Source organism: Condylura cristata, unplaced genomic scaffold, assembly GCF_000260355.1.
Source record: "Condylura cristata isolate star-nosed mole 26May11 unplaced genomic scaffold, ConCri1.0 scaffold00013, whole genome shotgun sequence".
Classification (NCBI taxonomy): Eukaryota; Metazoa; Chordata; class Mammalia; order Eulipotyphla; family Talpidae; genus Condylura; species Condylura cristata.
The window spans coordinates 31,379,906-31,397,826 of record NW_004567114.1 but is presented as its reverse complement, the minus strand read 5'-3'; the positions used below and the strand labels follow the sequence as shown (position 1 = coordinate 31,397,826).

The window sequence follows — 17,921 nt, the reverse complement described above, 5'->3', positions numbered from 1 at the left end:
TCATATTTAATGCTCATCAACTAAGAATCATTTGGTGGAAGTACTCCCCAAATGTCTGAGCTTTCATCTTAGGAGAATCTAGTAGTTCCCTCAAGAGGAGATAAATATGACAAACAAAATACTGTAGTCTGCTTATCCAATTATGTTCTTGTCAAAGACTATAAAAATATTACAGGTCCAAAGCAATGAAGAGTGACTTATTCTCCCTTTGTCAAATCAAAACCTTATTTGCACTGAAGAAGATGACATTCACTATCTCTGAATTTTTAGTTACTGTAGTACAGTGGTCCCTGTGCCTTATACATACCTAAAATATATGCTATGTATCAAATGTACCAAACAAGGTATCATTTAACATACACATTTCTGATTTTAGTTCATAAAAATTAAAATCAGTAAACTAGTTTACTATTTTAGTCAAACCATACCAAAATCTGTCAGGTGAACAGTATTTGTCTGGATTCACATCAAACTTTAACTATGGATTCAAATCTCAGCTCCTTCATACAGCAGTGAATACTCCCATTTGAAAATGTGGTGCCTCAATTTTCTGCCACTGGAAAATGGGGTTAATAATAATACCTTCCTCATAGGATTGTAGAGAGAAATGAGTCAAAATATGTAAAGCACTCAGCAGTGGCTGACATATTCAGTGCTTAATAAAATATCAACTGAAATTGCTAACATTGTTTAACAAATGGACTTTTCAGCAACAGAGTATTAACTCAATGACTTGTGTGTTCTAATTTCTCCATTCTGGGGCTATGGTGCTATGAACATTAAAGGCTAACATTATTTCATTACTTTCTATTTGTTTAAACACATTAATACCCTCACAAGAATCTTATAAACAGAAATCTATTTTTCAGAAAAGAAATAGGTTTACAGAGATTAATTTACCCCACTAGGCTCTAAGTTTCCTTAAGGCTGGGGGCCTTTCTCTCTTGCTGATTGCTATGTCCTCATGCTTAGTATAAAGAATAGAATATAGAAAGGACTTCATAAACAACTGTTGAATAAATATTTAAGAAAGATGACAGAACAGGGAGGTCAGCCCAAGTATATATATATAGGTAGCTCCAACGTCCATACTCAGAACTAAGGTTGGAAACATCCCAAATAGTACATTTGGACTGTAGTATTCCTGTTGTATGATATGCTTTTATATAGAAAGTCACAATCGAGCAATCTTTCAGCAGAACTTTATCAGGAATAGCTGAACATATATTCCCACAGTCACTTATTCATTCCCTAACTACTCACTGTTCTAAAGTTTTGTAATTCTCAGACTCTAGGTTGAATCTTGGACGTTTTTGGAGGTCTTTCCTAACTACCATAGAACTACCAAAGATTTCATGTCATGCCAATAAGCAAATGTTATGTCAAACCAATTATGAAGCCCTCGGGTTCATTTAGCACACCATAAGGGTTGGCACCCTTCATCCTATCCTGGAGAAGAAACGTTGATTTAGCACCAACTTTTGTTTACCAACTCTATAGAATCTGGCATACATAATGGCCTCCCCTAAATGGCCTCTGCAAGCAGATTCTCAGAATTATAAGGAAATTCAAAGTTCAACCCCCAACCCACTTTGAGAATTCCCCCTAAAGCTGTTGACTAGTCTGATTTCCTCTCTAAGGGGATGAGGAAGTTAGTTATCACTCAAGCACCTGTTCTTTTGTTGGACAAGTCTAATCATTCAAGGGTCCAAGGACCCTCTTTAATCCTGAAGATAGACTTTTAACTTCTACTGGCTTGTAGCAAGTTGCAGCAGTTCTGTCTTACAGTATCAGAAAAAGAATAAATCAAGCTTGTCTTGCACATGATAATCCCAGATGTATCTGAAGACAGCTGTTAGTCCTCCCTAACTCTTCTCAGCTCTTGCTTCTCAAAGGCTAAACAGACACCTCCAATTTCTGCTACCTTCCCTCAGATGACATGGCATCAGGTTTCCTCACTCTTCTGCTTATACCTCTTTGCACAAGCTCTAGTTGGTCAATGTTTCCACTGAAGGAAGCTGGGCAGAGCAGGCCACAGAAATCCCAGAGGGCTGGATAATTCAGAGGGGTGAGATGGTTAAATGGCCTCCCTTGTCTCTGCTAGGTAGGTTCTGTGAAGGCCACGACAGTGGCTGACTCTGTGACTTCTGTGTCCCCAGTGCCCAGCACAGAGGCTCGCACATAGAAACAGGTATTCAGAAGACATCTGTTGTTGTTTGTGGTTTGTTGCTTCTGACACTAGTCATCTCCTAGGCTTGCCTAATCTTCTCTGGCAGTCACGTTACAGTTGACTCATATTGAGGTTACTGTCAACTAAAACAGTTTTCCTCACATGTGCTACTGACTTTTCCTACTCTGGATTTGTGCCAGGGATTTTTCTGGCTCTAAATGTAACATCTAAAAATAGACATCATTAAAACATAAATAAATAAAATAAAATCAGATGCCCTTAAATATCACCATGTGGAATATATACTTGGGAACAAAGAATTTCTCTGGGATACATAAAAGATGTCAATGGGGAGCCACAGTGGCAGAGGGACAAAGACAGGAAAGGACTTTACTTTTCACCACATATCCTTTTATATTTTAAAATTATGTATCATTGTCTTTTTGTTTTGTTTTGTTTTTTAAGATTTATTTATTTGATCATACTGAACTGGGTAGAGACCAGAGGTGCAGGGGCGGTGAGAGGCTTCACCACAGACAGAGTGGGGAGCAGAACAGGCAGATCAATGAAGTACACTGCTGAGAGGAGCAGTGGGCGGGTCAGGAGAGGTCTGCCTCACCATTCCAGGGCAGGCGGGGATGGGGATCAAACTCATGCTGAAGTGGCTTTAGTTTCTTAGTGCAGTGCTTTAACCCACTGCGCCACCAGGTTGGGCCATCATTGTCTGTTTTTTTAAGTGACAAAAAAATAACAACAGGAGACAGAGATAGTTTTTCCCTTTTGATTGCATCTACTCATATTTCCAATCTAGTCATTTTAGGAATCTGGGTCTGTTATGTTCCCTTTTTTTTTTCCATTATTACCCTTGCAGAGAGTGTCAACAGAAATGTCCATACTATGACATGGATGGCTCCTGGTCATAAAGAAAATTTTTAACTCTGTTCAACAAAATTATATGATTATAGAATGTAAAATATTTCAAAGAGTTATATGTGGGTAAGCCTTAGTTATCTGCAAAACTCATGTAAAGAGAACATTTCATTCACCTTTCAGTGGTTCTCAAGCTTATGGTACAGAAAAAATCTGCCAATATATACATTTCCGGGTCTCACTCCAGACCATCAGAATTTGAGAGTAGGAATAGTCTGTGGTTTTTTTCCTTTACTGAGGTAATACTGGTTTACAATACTGTATATGATTTAGGGGGAAAGGGTCACACCTACTCAGATGTTACCATGCCTTCTCTCATTAAGAAGGACTATGTTACTCATAGTCCTTCACCTTAGGCTATTGTACCTCCCCCCCTTTGTTTCCACCTCTTCCACCCTCCTTCTGTAAAGCCTTAATACTGCAATCATATTTCTAGGGTTTGCTTTGATCTAGTTTTGTCAGTTCCTTTAGTTGCTTTAACTTGTAACTTTCTGTTTTTAAGATTTTATTTTTACTTATTTATGCATACAAGAACTGAGGGATAAGCCAGAGGTCCGGGGGGAGGGGGGGGGTTGAGAGGATTCACCAGAGACAGAGTGGGGATCAGAACAGGTGGATCTACTAAAATACACTGCTGACGGGAGCAGTGGGTGAGACAGGAGAGGTCTGCTGCACCTTATGTGAGTTAGCTCCCTGGCTGGGGATGGAATTCATGCTGCAGTGGTTGGCAACTGCCTGATATGGCTGAGACTTTAACCCCTGTGCCACCACGGAGGCCCCCTTAACTTGTAAGTTTTCGCTTGATAGGTGAAAATAATTTTTAACTAGCTGTTAGAGATTCAGATATTGCCAACATGTTTCCTTTTCAGCACTTGACATAATAACTTTTGTAGAACTAAATAAAAATTAGCTATTTTCTAGATAGTCCTCAAAGTAGTTAACACAAAAGCACTGAGGATCAAATGCAAACATCCACAGAACTGCCGGCTTACAGGCACTCCATTCTCCCTCCTGCTCAACAGGAAGTTCTCCAATCACAGCCATCTATTTGCCATATTTTTGTAGCACTGACTTTGTATAGGTGTAGGATATATTTAATGAACTCCTCATTAGTGATGTCAGCATTACACATTTTACATGCAAGAGAAAAATTCTGGGGAAAAGGTTATATGGGGTAGGGTTGAAAATTGGCAGAACATAAAACATTGTACCACCTAATATTTTTTTTCCCCATCTACCAATAACCAATTTTTATACCCATGGAAGTGATACCACTCCCCTTCCTTCCCTGGCTCGGTTTTGAAAGTAAGATCTACCTTGCTTGCTAGTTATCACTTTTTTTTTTTTTTAAGAGAAAGTTTCTTAGAAAGAGACTGGAGAGAAAAAGACACTTGCATTTAGGCACAAGCGGGCAGAAAGAGCTGCCCAAGGTTATCACTTTTTACCTCCTTGGCATAGAGAAAACATGGTCCTGAGGAACCCCACTTACCTCTAACCCTGTGGATACAAGACTGTGCCCTAGGTTGGGCTCAAATCTGGAAAATAGGACTTTGAGTACCTAGTTTCTAAGAGTCCTTGTCAAGTTCAGAGGTCATGTAGGTCGAGCACCAGGCTCACTGCTTAGCACATGTATGTGTTTTAAGCAAGACACAGATCAAAGTGGGCTAGGCAGAACGCCCCCTTTAGTGTGCCAGTACTGGCTCCAGGCAAAAATCCAATCCGGTTCTTTCTACTGGCATGTCTTTATTCCTATGCGTAAGTGGGCAACTCTGGATTCTTAACTTTTATTCAAAAGAGTGAGAAGTGGAGGATAAGCAACTTCTAGGAGTCGAAAACCCAAGCCAGTCCTCGAAAGGAGGCTCATACACACTGATGGAAGAGCACTTTCTCTAAGTAGCCTCCTCCCACTCTGCAAGTCGGGATGACTGTCCAGAGTCCTGTGGGCGCCCAGCACTCCCAAAGGGCTTTTACGTTAGCAACCAGGCAAGTCCGTGACAACCAGGACAGAAGCCAGAGGGACGGACGAGCTCCTCCACCCTGGCCTCTTCCTCACCCACCGCAGCCCTCGGAGAGGCCGGCTCGCCGCCAGAAGCTCCACCTAAGCCGGAGCGGCGCGGCGGAGACCGTCAGCAGCGAGCGCGGCCTCCCACGCGGAAAGCCCGACAGGTCCTCACCTGGGCGTCGCCCCTGCCACTCGGCCCACAGCAGGGTCAAGTCGCCGTCGGCGCGCAGGAAGCGCAGCAGCTGTACCACCAACGCGAGCAGGGGGCACAGCGCCAGCAGGCAAAGCAGCAGCTCCCAGGACATCTTAGCGGAAGGCGCCCGACTCTGGGGGAGAACACCAGCTTCGCGAGAGCCACGCCGCGAGTTAAGGAGCCGAAGAGGTCCCGGCCCCGCCCCGCGGAGGGCCGCGCCGCGCGGCTCCACCCAGAGAGCGGGCGCGGGGAGGAGCAGCCGGGCCGCGCTCGTAGCCGCGTCCCCGGGAAGAAGCCGCGTCCAGACCTCGCTCGCCGGCCAGACTGCGCGCGCCCAGGGGAGGGATGTGCGAGAGCTCCCAGCGCGGCAACAGCTGAATGCGTGTAGCCTATAAAAGGTTGAGATAGGGCCCTCCCTGGTGGCGCAGCGGGTTAAAGAACACCACTGAGAATCTAAGACGGCTTCCGCATGAGTTCGACTCCGCATGAGTTCGACTCCCGCCTGCCCCGGAGGTGACCACGTGGCGCGGCAGACCTCTCCTGACCCGCCCGCTGCTCCCCTCAGCAGTGTACTTCGTCGATCTGCCTGTTCTGCTCCCCACTCTGTCTCTGGTGAGGCCTCTCACCCTCCACATCTCTGGCCTGTACCCCAGTTCTGTATGCATAAATAATAAATAAATCTTTAAAAAAAAAAAGGTTGAGAAGGTTGAGATAGGACAAAAGACTTGGATGACTTTGTGGCCCGGTGATAGTCCTGGTAATAGCATTTGTATACCAGTAGTCACAGCATTTGTCCTAAGAGCGACTCTAACATTTGTTTTGCGTGCAAATCATTTCAAGTGTCTGGTTGCATCAACAGAAGCAGCAAAAACATTTCACCCTGTCAATGTGGTCTACTCCTCATCTTCCCCTTCTTTTTTTTTTTTTTTGTTTGTTTTTTTAAAGTAGGTGAACAGAAATATGCCATTAGCTTGTTTTTCACACCTCCCAAATGCCATGCCCCAATGAATTAAACCAGTCTCTGAGTTGGCCCCTTGTCTTAAATTTGGAAAGTTCCTAGCAAATAACACTTGCCCTGCTGGAAAGTGATTGTCCAAGAGCACTAGCACTAGCTGCCCCACTGGGAACCCGAGAACACTCTGGAGCTGTGCTCACGGTGCCCTGAGCAAATTCCTTGTCTGTATCCACAAAGAATATGTCGGAAGGTTTAAAAGAGGAAACATCTGAGAAGAGCAATGAGACCAGGGCACAGTCATTAATGCAGTCTCCCTTTTGCAATTATTAGCATGACCTATTATTATAAAATATTATTTGCATTATAAAGATCCTTTCTTAGACTAAACAAAACAGGATTTTGTTTATAAAGGTCTGTATTCTATGCCATAGAGTTCCCCTTGTGTAGGAAAACAATAAGAAATGTTTAAATTGTGATAAATCAGGGAGGGGGAGCAAGTAGGGTGAAAACACCAGAGATTATGGTGGAGGACTATGGAATTATCAGCAATGGGGTGACAGGGTGACTCCACCTGAGGGCAGATATCCTATACTGTCAAAAGACTAGCAAGGATGTAAAACAACGGAACTTCAATAACAATAAATTTAGAAAGTATATATATACCATGTGTTATATAATTAAAGATGTTCTAACCCCTATGTGGTATGGCCAAATAAATTTATCTTTCTGAAGTTCCATTGTCTATGGTAGTCTTTACCAAATTTCCACTAAGTCATTACATTCAGGAAGAACTGTCACCATTTTCTGTCACTCCTATGAGTACCTGTGAAATACTGGACAAATACTGTTGTCACAAATTCCCTTAAGAAATTTAATTTAAAGCATTACATAAGTGACAACTAAACTTTAAGTGGTCAGACTGCAGATAGAGAGGCATCAGGGCACACCTACATTTGCTTCACCACACCCAGTGACATTGTGGGGGAAAAAATCATGATGAATCAGAAACTGTGTTCTGGTTCTGGGTTTCTAGAGTAAGAACTAGCTAGCTAAACTTTTATCCTGACTGACTGTCCCATTTACAGCATGGAATAATGTTCTCTAAGAGTTAACTTCATCCAACCTACTCCACAAACCATCATAATTTTGTAAGCCAATGTTATCTCAATTGCAAAATCATAATCATAGTCACTTTTTTTTTTTTTGCAAAATCAACTCAAAGCCATGAGTTATCAGCCACAGGTTATTTCTGCTGATGACGCCTTCACCACTGACAACCTTTATTGTTAACTCCTTCCAGCTTAATTCACCATTTTTTCTAACTAAATATTAGTATATGTAGATGTGCTTAAAACGACATGAAAGTTGTAGATAAAAGATGAGACTAAATAACTGTTTAGATTAAATTTTGACCAAAATATTAAAATATTTCTAACAATATAAAAAAAAGAGATGTTCTAATTGACTTGGCAACTTTGCAGTATGGATTTTATTTTCCTTTTGATAATGACTTAGAATACGGCACTTAAAAATGCCACTTTTAAAAATGTCTCACTGTAGGCCCTCCCTGGTGGTGCAGTGGGTTAAAGCACAGCACTAACAAGCTAAAGCCACTCCAGCAAGAGTTTGATCCCTGCCCTGGAGGTGATCCATATGGTGGTATGGCAGACCTCTCCTGACCCGCCCGCTGCTCCCCTCAGCAGTGTACTTCGTTGATCTGCCTGTTCTGCTCCCCACTCTGTCTCTGGTGAAGCCTCTCGCCGCCCCTGAGCCTCTGGCCTGTACCTCAGTTCTGTACGCACAAATAAATAAATCTTTTTTTAAAAAAAAAAATGTCTCACTGTAGGGAATAGACCTATTCTAGGAGTTTCCTCAGGGACGTTTCCCCCTTCTATAAAACAAAAGTTAGCTTCAGTATCTCAAGTCAGCCATGGATGACTACATTTTCCATTAAAAATTCTACTGATCCACATGGCACAGCAGACCTCTCCTGGCCCACCTATTGCTCCCCTCAGCAGTGTACTTCATCAGTTCTACTCCCCACTGTTTCTGGTGAATCCTCTCACTGCCCCTGCACCTCTGGTCTGTACCCCAGTTCTGTATGCAAAAATAAATATATCTTTAAAAAGAAAATTCCAGTCGTGGGAGCATGGGGTGAAAAAACAGAGCAGCAAATGGCAGTTAGGGAGTGGTTGACAGGATAGCAGGCCAAAGGCTGGGAGAAAAATTGTCCAGAAGATATGATCTCTGATCTGTCCAGCACTGGAGATGAAGAAATCTATATGAACTCTGAACATCTAAGTCTCAAAAATAACATTTAATCTGATGACTTGGCTCAGTATGCCTATCTGGTTCTTTCCAATATGTACTTGTCATAAACTCATATACATAACTAAACATCCATTTTTAACTGACAATCCATGATGTTTATTATATTTGCATGTGTCTACTTGGCTAGGCCTTGCTATTCAGTTTTTAGTCAAATATCCATTTAAATGTTGCTCTGCAGCTATTTTCAAGATACAATTAACATTTCATTAAATAGGTTTTGAGTAAAGCACATTAGCCTCCATAATATGGGTGATTCTCATCAAACTGAAGTCCTTGTGTAAAAATGACCAATATCCCCCCAAAAGGGGGAACTACTTTTGAACTTGAGCCTGTCATAGAAATTCTTCCCAGGATCCCTAATCTGCTTACCTAATCTACAAATTTCAGTTTTTCCAAGCAATACACTCACATAAAACTCTTTGTTTCAATGGTGGGGAAATAGAAAAGAACTGACTTCTGTTCACACAATCTGTAGTCATTACCTGCAGAGCATGTTATTCAGGAGAACGGGCCTCTTGTTGAAATCTGAAATTTCTTAGGGAAAAACACATTTTCAAGGTTTATATGAAGCCTGGTATTACTTGTCCAGTATCTCAAGCCCAGAAATATGAGTTAATTCTTGAAGGCAATGACACTGAATTTGTATCAAATACAGCTGTATTGACTCAAAACGTCACAACAGTTAAAAACAAGGAGAGCAGGAAATTTTTGGATGGATCTATGTTTCTGAAAAAGAAAACATCAACAGTTAAGCAGGTTAATGAATAAGATTTCATTTTTTCAGCTACAGAAACAGCAAGCTATTGTATGACTTCTCAGACCTACTTGTGATGTATCAGTAAGATACAAGAAGTCACTAATGATTTAGGACTATTTTTTCCTTAAACTGAGTATCTTTTCCAGCTATTCAGTAAGTAAGCAATTCATACTTGAACTCTAGTGGACTAAGAAGAATAACAGAAGGAACAGGAGCTTTTCTCCCAATAGGACTTGATGGGGAGGTGGCTTGATTTTGTTTTTTGAAGGACTATGGAAGGTATTTCAGGCAAAAGGAATATAGTACCAATGACAAAAAATGTGTGTTTGTTCATCATTGAATATAAAATTTTGGGAAGGTCTGGAGTTTTACAAAGGCGTAAGTTTGAATATTTAGGAGGTGAGTATGCTTGATTCATTTGTCTATTTATCAGTAACTTTTTGTGCAAAGGCAGCTAAGATGTGGGACATAGTGATAACAAAGCCTTAGTAAGAGTTGGAAGATGCAATTTACTGAGTTATTGATAAACATGATTGCTGTACCCCAAAGTCCTCTCAATCTTACCCTTTGCCTCACCTCACCCATTTACTGTACCATCCTAATCCTTGGTTTTTTTAAATCAAGCAAGAAAAAAAAATAAAGGAATCATTTGGAACATGTAGGTTTCACTGAGACCTTAAGTCAAATAAATAAACAGGGTTTTACTATTTTGTAGAATCCTTTTTAAGTCAAACAGACTGCATTTTATATCTTGTCATTGGGATGTGTAGGCAAAAAATAAGCAATCTCACTCAACATCCTGATGGGGATCATGAAAGTATATCTACGCCCTGATTTCTCTTTATTGGTGACTACAGAAGAACAACTGTATCCCTTTCTCTCCTAAAGATGATTAAGAAAGACAGAAAGACCGTCTCCGCTAGCTGTTACAAAAGACCTCACAATTCAACATTGAAGACTCCTGTCAACCAATACAAAATTTTCAAACAAATGGCCTAAAGTTAGACCACTTTCCTTCCCATTTAATCCTTCAGAACATCCTACGTACTCCCTACCCTCAATGGAATGCATCTCGGAACTGCCTCTGGGTTAGTCATGTTCCCTATTCTCCAATAGATACTTCCTTAATTATATGATAGTCTGATTATTTCTAAGTCATCCGTACATACATTTATATGTGTGGTGTAGATATAACTATCCACTTGTTTGGTTTCCATGGAGGGCCCTAATTAACTAACCAAAATATTATAACACAACCACACAGTCATTCCACCTCATCACCAGCTTTTGCAATGAAAAGTGAAAATAATTTAGCAAACAAATTTCAACATCAGAAATTTCATTTTATCTGAATAGAGTAGTTATGTAAAGTTCATTCTGTAATTCAATGACAAGCTTAAATAATAATTCACAATCATCATTAAAACAGCTATTATAACTAATACATTTGCTCTGTAAAATTGTTCTCATTTTGTTCTACTCATGACGGAGAAAAATCCAGCCTCAGGATCTGCTGAGGAAGAGCACAAGTGAGGACAATTTTGTTCTCAGGCAGCCACTGAGCCTATACCAAAAACAGCTCCAACAACAGTGCAGAGAGGGAGGAGTTATCCTCATTTTTGCGTCTCCCAGCAAGAAAAAACTTAGGATGAACAGTTTGGCCATGGGAGGAAAGCAATTTGCTGTTAGAAAGTGAGGTCTTTCTGTCCCAGATCAATGAGTGGCTTTCCTATCATTCTATCTTAACATTGGATATGGTGTGTTCTGGAGGACCTTAAATTTATTATTTACCATCTTTAGTGATTGACACCATGTGCACAGTTGTGGTTTTGATTTGCATTTCCCTCACATCATGTGAGGTAGAATATTTTTTTATGGGTCTCTTGGCCATCAGCATGTTTTCTCTGGAGAAGTGCCTACTTAGCTCTTCTGCCCATTTTTGAGTGGGGCTCTTTGTTTTATTTTTGTTGACATGTATTTCTTTGTAGATCATGGACATCAAGTCTGCCCCTTAGCAGATAAATGGTGTGCAAATATTTTTTTCCCCATTGAATAGGGTGCCTTTTTGTTTTAGTGATGGCTTCTTTCACTTTGCAGAAGTCCCAATTATTTATATTTTCTTTTATGTTCCTTGTTGCTGGAGACAAAGCAAAGATATCTCTGAAGCCATGTTTTGCCTCCGTTTCCTTCTAAGTATTCTGTGCTTTCAGGTCTTCCAATCAAGTGTTTTATAAAATTTCAGTCAAATTTTGTATGTGGTATGAGATTGTGGTCAATTTGATTCTTTTGCATGTGAACGTCCATATAAGATTCTTCTTGTTTTTATAGTTCCCTCTGTGTTTTTCTGATAATCTGTTTACTACTGGTTTTCTGATACTATGTTTACTATTTGTTACTATCTTTGCTTCTGATGATTATTGAGGTTTGAGAATTAATCATTTTAAATTTCCCACGATTTATAAATTTTCTTATAGTTTTTACTGTACTACTTCACTATTATACTCTTTCATAGAATTAGTGTTTATTAAAGCAAAAGGGAATTTAGCCATTAGCTGAGACAAATGTTTCATTTTCTAGATGATAAAAAAGAGCCTTAAAGAACTTAAAAGAATTACAAAGCCAAGAGAGAGAAGAAATATGAAAGCAGATTTCCTGATTCTCAGTCCAGGATTCTTCCTATAACTATTTAGAAAATCATAATACAATATAGATCAATTAAATGTGAGTTAGTATGATTTTAACATAATGGATTAAGAACCACTTGCTCTGCCTGTTTGTTGAACAATTTACTTCAAGAAAAGACTTTTATTACTAAATTTTGGATCAAGTGATGCCATCGGTGAGTAAGCCATCACCGCCCTCTATTGGTTGGGTTGGGTTTTATTCCTCAGGAGTTGTCCACAACATAATTTAAAAGACTTAGATTACCGTTTTTTTTCTAAATTCCAACGAAAGACACACAGAAACCAGGACATAGAGATGTCTGAATAGTCCTTCATAGATATTACTATAGTCAAATGTACCCTCCTCCTTTAAAAGAAGTCCTAATTTCCTAGTTTTGAAAATTAGTAACTTCAACAAAGAAGACAGAACCAGAGAGGTAGAAAGACAACAGAAGTAGAGATAGATAAGCAAGAGAAATAAAGAGACAAGGACTGAAACTCATTTCTCATTTGAGTAAATGAGTATTTAATGTTTTCTTACTTTGGCATCTTCAAAAATAAATTGAAGTAAATGCTTTCTTTGTGACATCACCAGCTGCAGATTTTATAATGTGCATGTTAATTCTAGCTCACAGGACAGACTTTGTATCTTATTGAGACAAAATATAAGCTGTGAACCTAGTGAACTATAATAATTGGTTCTCCTGCTGTGAAAATGATACACTTCTATCAAAACAGATTAAATTGTGGTTGGCTGGTGTTAGCAAGAAAACTGTTGTATTCAATATAACAATAGTAATAAAACTGAAATCTAGCTCAAAATTTGACTTACAGGATAAGAAAAAATAAACAGTAATTAAGGGAAATATAACCATTACATTAGTAGCTCTTACAAATAAGAGAGAGAGAGAGAGAGAGAGAGAGAGAGAGAGAGAGAGAGAGAGAGAGAGGAAGGTAGAGAAGAAGAGGCCTAATATAAATTAAATAGCTTGTTATAAACTTCCATGACAAGAACACCTGGATATAGCCTTATATCCAGACAAATACAGAGTGAACCATCATTTCTGGATTAAAAATTCCCAAACCACGTTCCTCCCTGGTGGCGTGGTTAAAGCACAGCACTGAGAAGCGAAAGCCACTCCCACATGAGTTCGATTCCCGCCTGCCCCAGAGGTAACCACATGGCGGTGCAGACCTGTCCTAACCCGCCCACTGCTCCCCTCAACAATGTACTTCGTCCATCTGCCTGTTCTGCTCCCCACTCTGTCTCTGGTGAAGCCTCTCGCCACCCCAGAGCCTCTGGCTTGTACCTCTGTATGCACAAATAAATAAATCTTTAAAAAAAAAAATTCCCAAACCACATTCTCTAACTCTATCACCTCTCCTCCTCACTGGGCCATGAGTAATTTTAGAACAGACTATCTCATTCAAAAGTTTTACACCCAAGTTCTTGCATGGTACCTACCCTGTGGAGCTGCTAAAAAGCAGATGAGTGGCTTAATGGAAATGGTTCTGGAGTTCCTGAGATATTTGTTTTACCCCTTTCCTCTGTGGAGCAAGAATCAGGAGTCAGATGGAACATGCCCCATGAACCAAATCCTTCCTGAGGTTTAGATTTCTAGGTCCTGAATACCAGGCAAGTTTTGCTGAGCAACACCTGTCCATGAGGGAAATAGCTACCAGCCTCACACCTGCCAAGCAGAATAAACAGGCCTGCCTCTGAAGCCCTTAGGCCTTGACCCCCAGTGTTAACCAACTGGGTGAGGGGACTGCAGGCTTTCTGCAGGTAGGAAGTACGAAAAGAGAATACATTATGAAAGTTACTCCCTGGCAGAGGGGAGGAGGAATCTGAAATCTGGCTTACATACCACTAACCAAACTGAGAAGCTGGTTTGAGTGTGTTTTGCATAAAGATACTGTTGGCTCATCAAGTACCATGGTCAGAGAGCTGTGTCTACCCAAAAAGGGACCTGTGCTCATGTGAACAAAAGTTCCATGTGAACTCATGGGTCTCTACTAAGCACATTTTTTCTCAGCTCTCACTGAGAGATGAGCTTTCCTCCTTGGAGAAGAATAAAACAGCTAGGAAAGGAAGGACAGTTGCTCTCTTCTCAATACTTCCCCAAAGGTGGACAAGTTCTTTGTTGTTGTTGTTTTAATTATTGGTATTTTTATTGAGGTAAAATTAGTTACAATATTGTTTTTGGTTTATATATATAGTACATCCCCCTTCACATGTTACCACACCACATCTGCCAGCAAAACAATCATGGTCTGTGTTCTCCCTCCACCCCTTCCTTCCCCCAGATGCAGCCTGGTAGCCATAAGTAGGAAAGGAAGGGAAGAGTTCTCCCTAAGAAAAATAGGTAGGGGGAAGAGAATTAGCATTAAATGAACACCTACTATGTATATCAAGCACTAGAACACAGGATTTGAATAAGCCATTTCACATCGTCCAAATAAGACTAGAAAAATCGTATCTTCAGATGAGTATACTAGAAGATTTGGGCCTATTAGACCAGACCACACACTCAAAGGCAATGATACTTGGACCAAAGCCCATCATTTACTACTCTTCTGACAGAAAATCCTGCTAACAGTGACTTGTTCTTTACTCTTTCCAAGAATTAAAGAGCAGGAAGTTGAACAATACAAATATGATCCCAACTATGTGAGGTGAGAAATGTCATCAAGGCAGCATCCAGTTTTCAAACAAGTGCATTCCAAAAATTCATGCCAAGAATAGAACTTAGTGAATATTTTTACAAGTTATATATGAAGGTTAAGTTCTTGAGCTCACTCACACTATTGTTTTTGGTGGGCTTTAGAACTATAAGCCCGGAAATAGAGTTCCTCTAATCCTCTGTGGACACTGACTCCTACTGGGCACTCTTGCAAACAGATAAACTCCAACATGACTTAACTAGCTGTGTATAAGGGGTTGGGGAGGAGGAGTTGTAAAGCAAGCAGCATAAAAAGAAGGGTCTGTATAAGAAAAGTTCTACAAATGCAGTTGTTAAATGTTATATTGCAGAGTCTCTCAATACTAGCACTATTAATATTTTGGATCAGGAGATATCTCTAATATCTCTAATATTTTGTTATAGGAGATTGTCTGGATCATTATTGAATTCTTACCAGCCCTTCTGGCCTCATTCCACTAGATGCCAGTAATATCTGATCACCAATTTCTGTTTTGTTGTTGTTGTTGTTTTAATTTATTTCTTTTTGCATACAAGACTGGGGTGCAGGCCATAGGCATGAGAGTGGGGTGAGGTGACATGATTCACCAGAAACGAAGCAGGTAGCAGAACAGACAGATCCACCAAAATACACTGCTGAAGAGAGTGGGGTGAGGAGGGTGGAAGTGAACAGGAGAGGTCTGCTGTACCACATGTGCTAGCTCCCTGGCTGGGGATCTAACACATGCTGCAGATAGATTATAGAGCTGAAACTTAACACCTTGAGCCACTAGAGAGGTCCCTAGTTTTCTGGTCAGAGAAAAGTTCCCTGAAGGACCAAAATTATTCTTCACTAGGACATTGGAAATCAAAGCTCTCAAAACAATGTCTTTCAACCATTTCAGTCTTCTACAACTATTAAAAGCTTAAAATCCAGGTTTCTGTGGATGAATTACTAATATGCAAACAGCACATAGTATTTTTAAAAGTAAAATACTATGAGGGTTGTAAATGATTATTTTTAACACCTTTAAAGATCTAGATATCCTTAATACCGAAAAATATTTTTACATATTTTTCTTAAATAAGAAATGATTCAGGGCCCTCCCTGGTGGCACACAGGGTTAAAGCACAGCACTAAGAAGCTAAAGCCACTTCAGCATGAGTTCGATCCCCACCCCAGGGATGATCCACATGGCACAGCAGACCTCTCCTGACCCACTCACTGCTCCCCTCAACAGTGTACTTCGTCAGTCGGCCTGTTCTGCTCCCCACTGTCTCTGGTGAATCCTCTCACCGCCCCTAAACCTCTGGCCTATACCCCAGTTCTGTATGCATAAATAAATAAATCTTTTTTTAAAAATAAGGAATGATTCAAATTTGCTTTAGCATCTCAGATAAAATATAGTGTTTCCCAGAACAATCTAAGATATTCTAGGTGAATGATAATATACTTGTTTTCAGGTAGTGATTTGGCATCAACAATGGGACTTTTCTTTGGCCATAAACAGAAAATGTGGGTGTGGATATAATGAAGCAATTGTATGGTTGGAAATAGTGAACAGCACACACTCTTCAAGGAGAGAGGGTCATACTACCTTCACAACACAGACCAAGAAAACCTACATGATCTTAAGCAATGGACAAGAGTTTCAGATTCCAAAAGTACACTGAGTTCTGTACTTTTTTCTCCTATTTCACTCTCTCTGCTTTCAAATGAATAGAAAGTGAAATCTCCTTCACAGCCCATCAAGCTAATGTCCAATTGCCCCCTGAGGGAGTTTACTTCTCTTTTATTTGAAAATTAAATTTCTTATCTGATCAACATCAAAACCTCCAAAGATGAATACAGAGGCAGAGTTGCCATAGATTGCTAAATGTTACACAGAGCAGAGGAAGAAAGAAATTACAGGATTCTTGCCTCGTGAGGCCTCTAGATATAAATCCTACATCTGAAAGCTGCTGTTTGGGAACTAGTTGTTACCATTGAAGTGGCCTCTCTCCTCATTCACATCTATTAAGTTAAAACTGTCCAGGAGCATTGAGAGCATTCAAGGATTGTATATAAGCAGAATGGAGTGGTTAGAAGCTAGAATTCTGGAGTCAGATGCCCTGAATCTCATCTCTGTCACTTACTTGGGACCTTCACTTCAACCTCTGTGTGCTGACCTCTCACCTATACTGTTATCATAAAAGTACCAAATTCATAAGACGAATAAATAGAATAAATGTATTAATATATAAAGTGAAAATGTTGTCTAACACATCAAGTGCTACAAAGGGACTTGTTAAACAGAATTAAATAAAGCAATATAAAAAATAAATAAATAAAGCAATATGTCTTTTGTCTCAGGATTACAATCAAGCAATGACTGAGGGGGAAATTATGAAATAAGCTTTTGTCTTTCTTACCCACCCCCTCTTTCTTTGAGTCCCTTCTTCCTTTTTTCATGTTCCTTTACCAGGTTCCCTGATGTTAGCAGACCACAATGGATGTTATTTAACACCCCTTCTGAGGGGTATTTGCATTCCTCTGGAGATCGCAAAGGGCTGAAAAGTCAACTTAAACTAGTGGATCTGTAAAGATGGAAGGCACTGTCTTTTCAGCTGGAGAGATTCTTCTGTGCCTGCTCTGTATACTTCTGAGGCTGGCCTTCAGGGGAACAAACAGGTATACAAATTCATACCTTTGAGCTTAAAACTAAAATTATAAAATAAGCAGCCTCAAATTTCTGTCTTGTAACAGATGGCAATAGGGATACCTTCTTGAAATGAATCATTCTTAGCTCAAGTTAGAAATATAAATAGTTTTCAGATATCAAAATAAATTTTATTTTTCATGAAACAAAAAAAGTAAGCAAGATGGAATACAGTTTTTAATACTGCTTATTTTACTAGCTGTTAATGTTTACTCACTTCTGATTTTCCTGAAATTATATACACTGTGGCCTAAATGCATTTAAATTGCCTTTGAATATCACAAGCAAGACTTAATACCATGGAAACAGAACCAAAGATATGCAATATGTCTCCTCAGGGGCATAATTTGGGGCTGTAGGGACTTCTGATTGGTTGTTCCCTACTCTACCACCTTGTCTCTGAAATGCAGTCATGTTATTTGGATTTACTTTTATTTTCCAAGAAAGCACACAATTTACCAAGTAATATAAAGTGCCGATCATCCATCAAAGTCTTCCCACACACATTCATAATCATGGGCATTTCCATACATGTCAGGA

General features: G+C 39.9%; 1 protein-coding gene across 3 annotated transcripts in view; it reads right to left on the bottom strand.

The window, feature by feature from the left end:
- DHRS7 (dehydrogenase/reductase (SDR family) member 7) overlaps nucleotides 1–17,921 on the bottom strand; it is a 72,257-nt gene that overhangs the window by 10,050 nt on the left and 44,286 nt on the right. Inside the window, exon 1 of one of the 3 annotated variants that reach the window (XM_012724661.1) lies at nucleotides 9,064–9,141. The exons of 1 other annotated variant lie outside the window; for it this stretch is intronic. Coding sequence is in view for 1 of the 2 variants with exons in the window: in XM_004681818.2 (XP_004681875.1) it covers nucleotides 5,275–5,407 (133 nt within the window). In the remaining variant the exon portion in view is untranslated. Of the gene's footprint in view, nucleotides 1–5,274; nucleotides 5,525–9,063; nucleotides 9,142–17,921 lie in introns of those variants that run through there. One more of the 3 variants, XM_004681818.2, reaches the window with a different exon arrangement.